The 14,067-nt window shown below is 42.2% G+C and overlaps 1 protein-coding gene across 1 annotated transcript; it reads left to right on the top strand.

Moving 5' to 3' along the window:
* Positions 1–3,468: 3,468 nt before the first annotated feature.
* On the top strand, positions 3,469–8,021 carry LOC122832505 (extracellular calcium-sensing receptor-like). Its single transcript, XM_044119325.1, has 8 exons — positions 3,469–3,820; positions 4,128–4,422; positions 4,502–4,791; positions 4,992–5,287; positions 5,872–6,077; positions 6,188–6,409; positions 6,508–6,631; positions 6,714–8,021. The coding sequence occupies exons 1-8, from the start codon at positions 3,528–3,530 to the stop codon at positions 7,607–7,609; spliced, it is 2,622 nt and encodes an 873-aa protein (XP_043975260.1). The 5' UTR covers positions 3,469–3,527; the 3' UTR covers positions 7,610–8,021.
* The last annotated feature ends 6,046 nt before the right edge of the window (positions 8,022–14,067 follow it).

The raw sequence follows: 14,067 nt of genomic DNA, 5'->3' as shown, positions 1-14,067 counted from the left end.
TATCCGCAATCTTGTTATTTCGGTCATAACCCAAAGCTCATGACCATAGATGAGGGTGGGAACATAGATCGACCAGTAAATTGAGAGCTTCGCTTTTTGGCTCAGCTCTCTCTTCACCACGACGGACTGGTACAGCGCCCGCTTGACTGCAGATGCTGTGCTAATCCGTCTGTCGATGTCCCGCTCCCTTCTTCCCTCATTTGTGAACATGATCCCGAGATACTTGAAGTCCTCCACTTGGGGAAGGACCCCCCTGCCCCCGAGACGGCACTCTAACCTTTTCCGGCTCAAGATCATGGCCTCAGATTTGGAGGCACTGATCCTCATCCCAGCCGCTTCACACTCGGCTGTGAATGGCTCCAGCGAGCGCTACAGATTGCGGCTTGATGAAGCCAATAGGACCACATTATCCGCAAAAAGCAGAGATGTGATCCTAAGGCCACCAATACGGATCCCCTCAACACCTTGGATGCACTTCGAAGTTCTGTCCATGAACGTAATGAACAGAATCGGTGACAAAGGGCAGACCTGGTGGAGTCCAACCCTCACCGGAAACGAGCCCGACTTACTGCCGGCAATGCAGACCAGACTTTGACACCGGTCATACAGGGACCTGACAGCCCGTATGAAAGGGCCCGGTTCCCCATACTCCCGGAGGACCCCCCACAGGGTCCCCCGAGGGACACGGTCGAACGCCTTCTCCAAGTCCACAAAACACATGTAGACCGATTGGGCAAACTCCCATGCACCCTCCAGGACCCTGCTGAGGGTGTAGAGCTGGTCCAGTGTTCCACAACCAGGACAAAAACCACACTGCTCTTCCTGAATCCGAGTTTCGACTATCCGACAGACTCCTGAATAGACTTTACCAGGGAGGCTGAAGAGTGTGACCCTCTGTAATTGGAGCACACGCTCCGGTCCCCCTTTTTGAACAGGGGGACCACCACTCCGGTCTGCCAGTCCAGAGGAACTGCCCCCGATGTCCATGCAATATTGCAGAGTCATGTCAGCCAACACAATCCTACAACATCCAGAGCCATAAGGCACTCCGGGCGGATCTCACCCCCTGGGCCCTGCCACAGAGAAGCTTTTTAACCACCTTGGAAACCTCGTCTCCAGAGATTAGAGAACCCAACCCAGAGTCCCCAGGCTCGGCTTCCTCAATGGAAGGCATGTTGGTGGGACTGAGGAGGTCTTCAAATTATTCTGTCCACCAGCCCACAACGTCCCGAGTTGAGGTCAGCAGCACACCATCCCCACTATAAACAGTGTTGGTGCTGTACTTCTCCCCCCCACCCTCCCACCCCCTGAGATGCCAGATGGTGGACCAGATTCACCTCGAAGCCGTGCGGAAGTTTTTCTCCATGGCCTCTCCAAATTCCTCCCATGCCCAAATGTTTGACTCAGCAAAAACCCAGCCCACATGCTGCTTCGCCCACCGGTACCCATCAGCTGCTTCCGGAGTCCTACAGGCTAAAAAGGCCCGATAGCATTCCTTCTTCAGCCTGATAACATCCCTCACCGAAGGTGTCCACCAGCGGGTTCGAGGGTGGCCGCTGCGACAGGCACCAACAACCTTGTGGCCACAGCCTCAATAGGCCATGGTCCACTCAGACTCCATGTCCCCCACATTCCCCGGGACGTGTTCGAAGTTCTGCTGGAGATGGGAGTTAAAGCCCCGTCTCAGAGGGGATTCCCCCAGACACTCCCAGCAGACCCTCACAACACGTTTGGGCTTGTCAGGTCTGAATGGCATCCTCCGCCACCACCGGAGTCAACTCACCACCAGGTAGTGGTCAGTGGACAGCTCTACACCTCTCTTCACCCAAGTGTCCAAGACATACGGCCGCAGATCCGATGAAACGATGACAGAGTCGACCATCGAACTGCGGCCTAGGTTGTCCTGAGGCCAAGTGTACATATGGACACCCTTATGCTTGAACATGGTGTTCACGGATCGTTATGGCCAATCTATGACGAGCACAGAAGTCCAACAACAGAACACCACTCGAGTTCAGATTGGGGGGCGTTTCTCCCAACCACGCCCCTGCAGGCCTCACTGTCATTGCCCACGTGAGCGTTGAAGTCCCCCAGCAGAACAAGGAAGTACCCAGGAGGGGCACTCTCCAGTACCCCCTCTAAGGACTCTGAGAACGGTGGGTAATCTGAACTGTTGTTCGGCCCATAAGCACAAACGACAGTCAGGACCCGACCCCCTACCCGTAGGTGGAGGGAGGCTCTTGTTCACTGGGGTAAACCCCAACGTACAGGCGCCGAGATGGGGAGCAACAAGTATGCCCACTCCTGCCCGACGCCTCTCACCGTGGGCAACTCCAGGGTGGAAGTATGTTCAGCCCCTCTCAAGGAGACTGGTTCCAGAATCAGAGCCATGCGTTGAGGTGAGACGGACTATTTCTAGCTGGAACCTCTCGACCTCACACACTAGCTCCGGCTCCTTCCCCACCAGAGAGGTGACATTCTACGTCCCAAGAGCTAGCTTCTTCAACCGAGGATCAGACCGCCAGGGTCCCCTCCTTCGGCCGCCACCCAACACACAATGCACCCGACCCCTTTGGCCCCTCTCACGGATGGTGGGCCCATGGGAGGGGCGGCCCATGTTTCCTCTTCAGGTTGAGCCCGGGCGGGCTCCATGGGAAAAAACCCAGCCACCAGGCGCTCGCCATCGTGCCCCCCCCCCCACCCCCTCCAGGCCTGGCTCCAGAAAGAGGCCCCGGAGACCCTCGTCCAGGCAAGGGAACACGAAGTCCAATGTTGCCGTTTGTCATCGGGGTCGAAGTCCCTCACCTAGGACTTGTCTGCCTTGGGTGACCCTACCAGGGGCATGAAGCCCCAGACAGCATAGCTCCTTGGATCAGTGGGCCACTCAAACCCCTCCACCACAATAAGGTGGCAGCCCAAGGAGAGGCTGAATAGGAGTATATAGTTTATTTACTTTGGACCAACATTATTAGCTTTTTCTTCTTTCACTCTTTGGTTTGTTATTTTGTTTGTATTTCCTTAAAAATCCTGTAAAGCACTTTGTATTGCCTTGTTCCTGAAAATGTGCTACATAAATAAAATTACCTTTACCTTTTAACTCCCGAGGGTCATCATTTAGATTTAGGTTGGTGCTCACACTGGTAATAGTAATAGTTATGATTAGCTAAAATAATAAATCTAAGCATATTGGTCACATTAAAAGATTTTAAATATAAATCTGCCACGGGCTTGTAAAAATTTGCATATTTACATATTAGTAAATATGTAAATATTTACTAATATTTACATCTTAGTAAATATTTAAAGTATTACTGAGTTAAGTGATTGTGAAAAGCCATTATGTTCTTTATAATTTAGAGATGTATAACAAAATTGAAAAATAAAGTGGAATTTTTTATGTAAGGTCATTTTAAGACCATCAAAGATGGCAGGATGAGGTCATGTTGTTAATAATTAATGATCACCTGGCGCATCATAGATGTTTAAAGGCCAGTGAACACACACCTCCTCATGTAGACACTTGAAAAATGGAGGTTGGCTTGAGATTAGCAGTGAGTTTGTTTGAGCTGATCATTGTTCTGGTGTTGGGTGGGACTCTAGATGATCTGAAACATAAGATTCTCCCTACAGAAGCTCTCACTGCTGCTGCTGGCAGCGTCACATTACCATCAGAGCAATGCATCCTACATGGTACTCCTCCTGCACCCGCATTCTCACTGCATGGAGATTTTGTAATTGGAGGCTCTTTCTTAATTCATTACAAAATGCAAACGATGATTAATAACTACACCATCAAGCCTGAGCCTCTAAGATGCACAAGGTTAGTTAACGAGACCTTTTTGTGCCATTTGTTCTGTGATGTTAAGAAAAATAAATTAGATATGTGATTTTTATGTTTCACAATAAGCAGGATTGTTGTGTTATTCTTTGGTCTAATGCAAAGAGGTTTTTTGTGCTTTTTGGAATTTTTGCTCATAGCTTTTTTTAGTCATTTTAATATTAAATCAGAAGTCAATTGAGCTTTTTAAAAATTTTTTATTTCTGACGGCTGCACGTTTAAATTGTCTGTTATATTTTATCCTGAACGTTTTCTTACATTGACTAAATTATTCACTGACTCTCTGCAGCTTACATCCCAGGGAGCTGCGCTTTTCTCGCACAATGATCTTTGCCATTGAGGAGATAAACAACAGCACAGAGCTGCTGCCGGGAATCAAACTGGGCTATCAGATCCACGACACCTGCTCATCTGTGCCTGTAGCTGTGCGTGCTGCATTTCAGCTACTGAACGGCCAGGACCCCGTGTTTTACCAGGGCAGGAATTGTTCTCAATCTGGAGTGGTGGTGGCTGCTGTGGGAGACTCTGGATCGACTTCATCCATCAGCATGTCACGTATCATGGGGCCCTTCAACCTTCCTCTGGTGATTAGACTGAATTAATTTCTGAATGAAACTGTACATGTGGTGATACTTTTTCTCCTTAATGTTTTTTTCTATGTAGGTGAGCCATTTTGCAACTTGCGCCTGCCTGTCAGACAAACAAGAATATCCAACATTTTTCAGAACCGTTCCCAGTGACCAGTTCCAAGCTGATGCCCTGGCCAAGCTGGTGAAACACTTTGGTTGGACTTGGATTGGTGCCGTCCACTCGGACTCGGATTATGGAAATAATGGCATGGCATCCTTTCTTAAGGCAGCAAACAGTGAGGAGATCTGTGTGGAGTACATTGAATCATTTTATCGGACTGACCCACAAAGCAAGATCAGAAGAGTTGCTGATGTTATCCGCAGGTGTTGATGCTGAACCTCTTCAGACAACCTGAAATTGTTTTCAGAAGAGATCACTTTACCTTGTTATATAAAGTGTTTTCTATTTTTTTCAATTATGGCTATAAGTTTATGTTTATATGAGTTCAAATGAAATGTAATTGTATCTAATATTATTATTTAAAGTCCTTGTTAGTTTAAATCACATTACAATTTCTCTCCAGGTCAACAGCAACAGTTGTTGTTGCGTTTGTAGCAGATGGTGACATGAAGGTTCTGTTAGAAGAGCTGGATCTGGACCCTCCTCCACCTCGTCAGTGGATCGGAAGTGAATCTTGGATAACAGACCCAAACTCCATGAGCTTTGGTTTCTGTGCAGGAGCCATTGGAGTTGCCATTCAGAAATCTGTCATCCCAGGTCTGAGAGATTTCCTCCTGGATCTCTCTCCATCTAATGTCGCTGCCTCCTCAGTGCTGACTGAGTTCTGGGAAGAGGCATTCAACTGCAGCCTGACAAAAAGTAAGTTATGTTCTTTTCACAATATTTTTTTAACTATGTTTTCAAAATGCAACTGTATGTGTATCTTTTTTTTTGTTGAGATTTAAAAGCAAAAATAAATGTCACTTTTTTATACTGGTGTGGTTTTTAATGTCCATTATATCTTTTCCCACCAAAGACAGAATCATTTCATTTCTGAATATCTGGTATCCTTCAAACTGATAACAGTAATTGTTATTAGTTTATTTATTGTCTAAAGAGATGTGGATTATATGAACTTACGTTATCCATATTATACAGTGGTGGATTTTATAAATGTTACTAGTGTCACATTATCTTTAGACATTCGTTAATTTTTAATTTTTAAAAAAGAAAAGTTTGAGTATAATTTTATGTTATAATATTCTTTTCATAATAATTCAGTCATGCTGCATTTTATGTCGCCATTCTTAGATGTGTTTATTGAGTACGAAAGAGGATTGGGGCCACCGAAAAAAAAAAAAAGAATTCTGACTTTAAGGTCAGAATTTTTTTTTTTTTTTGGTGGCCCCAATCCTCTTTCGTAATTGAGACATCTGTGTTGATATAATCCAAATTTTATTTAGCTGCAGTTCTAACCAAGAGACAGTGTGATGGAACTGAAGATATTAAAGTGCTTGAAAACCCGTACACTGAAACATCTCAGCTAAGAATCACTAACATGGTGTACAAGGCTGTTTATGCTGTAGCACATGCCATACATGATGTTGTATGTCAGGAAACAGAGAACAAGACAAAATGTGACAAACACAGCTTTATGGAGCCCAAACAGGTCAGTTTATTAAGTTGTAGATTTATGAGTTTAATGTGGAAAGACTGAAAATCTAAGCATGTTAAACAAGCTTTTAACTACTTTCCATCTGTGTTTCTTTTATTGCTTAGCTTTTAGCTGCATTAAAGAAAGTGAACTTTACCCAAAACAGTTATCATGTCTCATTTGATAAAAATGGAGACGCTGCGGCTTTTTATGAACTTGTAAACTGGCAGAAAAGTGAGAGTGGAGTTACTGAACTGGTAACAGTGGGATATTATGATGCATCTCTGCCAAAGGGCCAGGAGTTTCTCATTAACAGGAAATTAACCTGGTTTGACAGTGGAACACAAGTAACATGACTTTTGACTAATTACTCAAAGTAGCTTGTAAAGAAAATCAAACAACATTAAACATTTAAATAGTTGCTTTGCTGTTGTCTCTGTTTCAGGTTCCAGTGTCAGTTTGTTCAGAGAGTTGTCCTCCAGGAACTCGTAAAGTGTTGCAGAAAGGAAAACCAATCTGCTGCTATGACTGTATACCATGTCCTGAAGGAGAGATCAGTAATATGACAGGTATGTTTTGGAAATCTTAATGCAGATTTCATCATAAAAACATGATTGGATACTCTGATTTTATTTTTCATTTTGTTTATAGATTCTCTTGATTGTTTACTGTGTCCTCAAGAGTTCTGGCCAAATGCAAACAAAGACGCCTGTTCTCCCAAACCTGTTGAGTTTCTTTCATTCGATGAAGTCCTGTCAATTATCCTGACTGCATTTTCTGTTGGTGGAGCCGTACTCACTGTCATAACAGCAGTGATTTTCTTCCATCACAGAACAACTCCAATTGTCAGAGCCAACAACTCTGAGCTGAGTTTCCTGCTGCTCTTCTCTCTGACTCTGTGTTTCTTATGTTCATTAACTTTCATTGGAGCCCCCTCTGAGTGGTCCTGCATGCTGCGGCACACAGCGTTTGGCATCACATTTGTTCTCTGTATCTCCTGTGTTCTTGGCAAAACTATAGTGGTTCTAATGGCCTTTAAAGCTACACTTCCTGGTAGTAATGCTATGAAATGGTTTGGTCCTGTACAGCAAAGAATGACTGTTGTATCTTTTACATTTATTCAAGTTATAATATGTATCATTTGGTTGGTTGTGAGTCCTCCCTTCCCAGTGAAAAATCTGACCACCTACAAGGAGAAGATCATCCTGGAATGTGCGTTAGGCTCTGCTGTTGGTTTCTGGGCTGTGCTCGGCTACATCGGCCTGCTGGCTGTGTTTTTTTTGTTAGCTGTTCTAGCTCGGAAACTACCTGATAATTTCAACGAAGCCAAGATGATAACCTTCAGCATGTTGATATTCTGTGCAGTCTGGATCACCTTCATCCCAGCTTATGTCAGCTCTCCTGGGAAATTTACTGTGGCTGTGGAGATATTTGCTATTCTGGCCTCCAGTTTTGGACTTATACTGTGTATATTTGCTCCAAAGTGTTTCATCATTTTGTTTCAACCAGAAAAGAACACCAAGAAAAGTTTGATGAACAAACACTGATCATAAATTAGCTAAAGATTATCAGATGTCATGGTACATTTTACTGCCATTTGTAAACCTCATTATTCTTGGTTAATTAGCAATGCATGATGTTTTCTTAGTTCTCATCAAAAAACGTAATTTCTGTCTTGTTCAAGACACCTGAATTGTGACTATAAGAGATGTTCTTTTACTTTGTATGTTTTTATGACATATATTTTATGTATGTATGTGTAATGTCTGTTGATCTAATCTTCAATTAAGTTGAGGAAAACTTTTATCCTTAACTCTTCTCACTAATACATCCAGTCCACTTTATCACACTGTATCTGTTTGTGTCTTGCTTTTATTACATTATTAACAGTCAATAAACATGTATGTTTCTGTCTCGAATGTTGATTGTTTATCAGGTTTTGTGGGGAGGGTTGCTTGCATTTGGTTGGTGGTTTGAGGACGTAGCTGTAGCACACACACAAGCGCACACACAAAGTAAACACAACTTATGGGTTCCAATGGTGGAGCAGTGGTTCTTCACATCACAGTATGATAACATTCACAGAAAACTCTGTTAATTATAAAGGTAAGGAGTTAGTGCTAATTAGTGCACCATTAAAACTGTGGGGACCTTTCATAAAAAATATGTTTTTTGACATATTTGTTAAAACTGTCATTATTTCGCTATAACATGAGACAGATAAATGACAGAAAAAAATTGAGCTCCCCACATTTCAGAGCGGTATTTTATTTTACAATAAACCCAGCTTCAGTAGTTGCTAGCTGTTCCAGGCTCTGAGTTGAAATTGATAAAGTGTCAAAATTATCCGATCGCTACCCACTGTTCTGAACCGCTTTGAATTTGTGTTGTTTCATCATTAGTGACCAATAGCCTGATGTTTTGTCCTCTTGGTTTGTTATATTTCATGCCTGTTTTATGGGTTTCAGGATGACATAGCCGTTCTGTTGTGGTGAATCTTGTAAGCTCCACTGTTGCAGGCATGTCTATGTTGTGAAGTTGTATTATAATGATTATTATTTGGATATAAAGGGCCTGGACTTTGGCCCTGACCCCCCGGCCCCTCTCTGACTTGTTCCACTTGTGCCGTCAGTAATCAGATATGAACTAAAACTGTTCTGGAAGTTGTTGGAAAGTAATATTGTTATGTTTAGATCTTTTTTATGTTAATGCTGATGACATTGTTACTATAGGAACTGAACATTCTAATGGTGCGTTCACATCAAAAACGTTTTGAGTATCAGGTGAGTCTGGTTTATATTTAAAGTCTATTCAAAACACGCTGCGCTAGAGACTCGAGACATTCCGCAATGGCCCTCGACGCGCCGTCACATAGACTTTGAATATAAACCAGGTGCACCTGACGCTCAAAACACTTTTGGTGTGAACGCACCACTATATGTCCAGTGTCATATTATGTTCCACATAGTAGGACCAAAGCCTGGTCCTAATATGATGGACTCATTGTTTTGGGTCAGAGGTAATGTTTAGAGGTAAGATGCAAATTAAGTTTTAGTTAAGATTAGGGTTAGGAATAGACTAGTATTGGTTACAGTTTGGGAAAATGGCAGCTACTAAAATGAAGGGAAATCAGTGCTAAGTTCTAATATGGGTCAAAATAGTTTTCACAAACTTGTGCAGCATTTTGTTTTCTAAATCATTCTATAAATAAATAATGATGATATAATGTTAGGTTGTATTTCTTCTAATTGCGTAGCTGCAGTACACTAGTAGTCTAATGTGTTGAATGTGCTAAGACACATTCAACACATTAGAAACCAATCAGAACCAATCAGTTTGCCTTTTACAAAGGCAAACTGATTGGTTGTTTCTGGACAGTAGCAGAGCCAGACTCTCTGTTTCATATTCTACTGTCAGATACTTTTAACAAATATTCATCCATCCATCATTTAACATGCTTATATTTGCACACACACATTCACAATTTAGGACAGTTTGGATAGACCAATTAATCAATTAATTTTTGAGATATTTAACCTGTTTCAGCTCTTATATAGGAAAGTTTTAATAATGTTTCTTATTCTGTTTTGAACTCTGAAATTGATCTTGTTTTTCTCCATTGATTTTAGAGTTAGGAATTTTATTTTCCTGTGTCTCTTGATTTTCTAAATTTGTGTAAAGCCTTCCACTGGGCATTATGAAAATTCATAATGCCCAGTGTTAGCAAAACCTTGGTATGGATAGTCTTGGATAGACCTGGGTTAGTGCCACCTGGGTGTGGGTCGGTGTAAAGGCCGAGCCGGGCATAGACTGGCCTTTGCGCCTATGGCAACGTGAAGGCCCTCCACGCAACCAGTCGAGGTTGGTCGCATGGAGGTTTGTCTTTCCTCGGACCTCCATGTTTGTGTGGAGGTCTGTCTTTGCTTGCACTCATCTGTTTGTAGAGACCCTTCTGTTTGCAACCTGGGAGTGGGTTGGTGCAAAGGCTGAGCCAGGCTATGCATGGAGACCCCTCGCTGATTCAAGGTCTGTCTTTGCTTGGACTCTTCTGTTTGTAGGGAGCCTTCTGTCTGCAGGGGGGCCTCTGGTTGGGTGGAGACTCTAGGATGGTTATTTTCCAAAGCAAGTTTTAATTTCACCTTTAGGTCTGCAACCTGACCCTGCAGAGATTTCACCGTTTCCTCCTGTGCTTTGAATTTGGTAGCTTGCTCAGTGTGACTTTTAAGCTGCTCCTCATACTTAAGTCTCACTCTATATTCCTCAACCATTACTTCTATCAGTCCCTTGTTGCGGGAGGCGTATTTTTCAGCCTCCCTCTTGAAGTAGTCCAGCTGCTGAAGAATAGTCTTGTCGGCAGTAACTTTGGACGAGCAAGAAACCTTTGATAGATCTTTAACCTCTGCCACGTTTCTTTCATGTTCACATTTGACTCTCAGGTGTCGTTCTTTCTCCAACATTCTTTGTAGTTTCTGGATCGCCTCCTGCTGTGATTTTACTTCAGCCTCATATTCAAACCTTCGGTCTCTTTCCACCTCGAGATCAATAATCGTTCTATGCAATTCTTTTTTAAGATCTTTTACCTGTGCTGTGAGTTCGATGATGTGTTGGCTTGACTCTCCCACAACTTCCACTGAGGGGGTAATCTTGAAGCCAGCAGAGGGAGTTGCTTCCTGCTCGACTTCCAATGATGTCTGACTCTCAGAGTCGCCGGAAGGACTTGATTCCCCTTGGATCTCTCCTGATTCATCTTCCGGTTTAATGGGGCTGTCTGTGTCTTCTTCAAAAGAAATGACAGCGTCGTAGTCGACTTGGATGTTGAGGTCCATAATGTCGACCCATGAAAGCTCAGCTGGAAAAGCTTCATGTTCACATGCAATCTGTTGATGCTTCATGTCGATGTTCTAGTAATTTCTTGCTTGTCTGAAAGGCGTGCAATATCTGGAATCGATATCCCGCTTGTTTCAGTTATTTTTGAACGTGCTCTGAAGAGTGATCTGTCGCGATAGAACTGAGGAACAGGTCTCAGAAAACTCTGTCTGTGAGCTACATTCAAGAGAGAGACTCCTTTGTGGTATCATAGAGTGATGTCATCACTGCTGATGTCATTGATACCAATGGAACAGAACATTCTATTGTAGACTGTAGCTAAGACATTTAGCTAAACAATGTCAAACATTGAAAAGTTTTAATTTTTGTTATCAAACATTATGAAGACAAAAAAAACCACCTCAAAACTCAGAAATATACAAAGTTTCTGAGGCGGCAACCACCCATCCTGTAAAATACGGAATCGTCCCGTATTTGGCTGATAAATGTTGCGTCCCTTATTGAACCGATACGGGACGCGTTTTGTTCCCTATTTCTATAAATGTCCAACAGACACGCCTATCACACACATATCAACACTAAGTGTAACAATAATGACCAAAATAAAACACAGGAAATATTAAGGTCAGCTAAATTGTCGTGGCGGGAGATAAAGGACCCTCAGAACGCTACTGTCCGACGCTGTTGTCACGGTTGCCTGGAGACGGACAACTTACCGCGGCTGCGGTGAGTTGTCGTTGATAGGCGTGTAATATCTGGAATCGATATTACACGCGTCTTTTAAATTGTCCTCGACCTGATACTCTACTGTCCTTAGAAGTAAGAACTCTGGCAAAAATATTCCAGGCTGAACAATGTCTGATTCCAGGCTAAACAAGGAGTTATTTAAAAAATTTATCCATCGTGATGCAGTGTGCTGCTGTATGATGTGATTGATATCAGACAGAATGGATCAGGAGAGGAGCACTGCAGACCCGTTAGCATCTCTTTATCCCTCAATCTTCTCCTGAGGCTGATACGGTATAGAACCTTTTATTATTGATTCAGTTTCTTATTGCGCTTTTAAAAGACTATTATGCTTTGATTATTTTCTTAGGATGTTGGGTTTGGATGATTTTGGATTATTTTAATATATAATAATAGTATCAGCCAAAGTAATATGAATAGCAATTTAAAGAACAAATCATACTTGTTAGGACTTTTTGTATGTTTTATTTAGAAATTTTGAGACATTTTATGAATAAATGTTCAGCGGTCATTTAATGTGTTATTTAACTATTAACGTGGTTTAACAGTTTGGATAACTTGACTTCTTATCTATGAAGAAAAAACATGCTAACCAAAAATACACCAAACCCAGACCTGCAGCCCAGGGGTGGTTCTATTTACTATTAAATAATGAAATATATTGCTTTGTTTTTTTGTTTCACTCTTTTTTAAGTGCTCTCCATGAAAACCCCCCAAAACAAAACACTGACTACACTGGCCCTCATGGTACATTTGGTCTAGAACCACCCTCCAAACCTAACTCCTTATTTGTATAAATATTTTGGTAATACCATTTAAAATACCAGAATGTTCACATAGCGTTTATATATTGTGAACATTCTGAATATTAAATGAGGTATTATGATCAATTATTCAGTACCTGAGTAGATTTTTACCAAATACTTTTTGCACCTACCTTATTAAAGCTTAAGTAAATCTACTTAAGTATAAGCGTGTTGAAGGTATGCTACTCTGATTGGAGATCAGTTTTGGTGGGCGTCCCTTATTTTGATTTCTGAAAGGTGGCAACCCTATCTATATCTGTATGACACTTCATCCAATCACGCACATATTCCCACACTGATGGTGGCAAGCTGCACCATCAGCATAATAGCCACAACTTCCATGGTTCAGTGTAACAGAAACGAGGCTATCATGCACCAGTACCATCAGGCCCTATAACCACAACCAGCAGACAAGGAGGGTTAAGTGTTTTGCCTACAGACACAATGACGGAGACGGACGGAGCTGTAGACTCCAACCGCCAACCCGACATATACAAGATGAGCTCCTACCACCGCCGCCCCAAATGCATATTTGTAATCAGCAGCACCAATTTCACTGCTCTGTGTACTAAAGACCCATTCCAAGACGTACTTGTGAACCTGATTCAATTGAGTTTAAACGGTTCAAATTACATTGCCTTCATTACTGTTCCACGCAGGAACAGAAACTTGATTTCCAGAATAGAAAGATATACGCATTCATGGCAGTGCCAACTTAATGCATTCAGAAAAAAACACAAAAAGCTTCACATGCAAAACTTGAGAAAAATTAATAATTCTGAAATTTTGGTACAATTTACAAAATCTATAGTTTTCACAAAATTCTAAGAACAGGAGAATTCTTGTTGACAGAGTTGAAGGACAAACCAAGTGGAAATAGGCCTCGTATTCATGTCATTAAGAAGTTTAGTCTCCTAGATGAATCCACCCTCTGACTAATGAACACCTGACGTGACACAGACGTTCATAAGCCTGTAAAACCACACTTACACACAGCAAACGTAACTCGGCGGATGGAAATGCGGACCCTCGTTATTGGTCCGAGATTCTTAGTCACTTTACTGGAGCTGATGTCACTGGTTCTCTTGGCTCGATTTGTAAATGTCCTGACACAGAGGACTGAGCCTGGAGTCGGCACTGAGGCTTCACCCATCAGGTGTACTCTGCTGGGTACGCCTCGTTCACCTGCGTTCTCAAAGGACGGGGACTTTCTCATCGGAGGGGTTTCCTCTATTCATTACCAACTTTACGCAGTGATTTATAATTACACCACCAAGCCTGAGCCTCCGAGATGCACAGGGAGGTTAGTAAGAAGGAGAGGTGGAAGATGATAATACGTGTGATTTGTGTTTGCTGTGATGCTGGGGGAAAATATTCAGATAGGTTTAGTTCATAAAGCTTTGTGTTCACAATCAGCCACCATCTTAGTCTTACGTTGTTATATTGTGATTGTTATTGTGTACTTTCATTCATTTCAGCTAATCTAATGTTTGACTTCTGATTGAATAACAATGGTAATGAATTTATCTTTAAAAAACAAATTTGCAAATTAAATATTTTAAGTTGAATGTTTTTTGCTTTTATGTTTTAAAATGCAATACAACAATATCATGTATTACAATACA

The sequence above is a fragment of the Gambusia affinis genome, linkage group LG06, assembly GCF_019740435.1.
Source record: "Gambusia affinis linkage group LG06, SWU_Gaff_1.0, whole genome shotgun sequence".
Taxonomy (NCBI): Eukaryota; Metazoa; Chordata; class Actinopteri; order Cyprinodontiformes; family Poeciliidae; genus Gambusia; species Gambusia affinis.
This window is presented reverse-complemented; position numbering and strand designations above follow the sequence as displayed.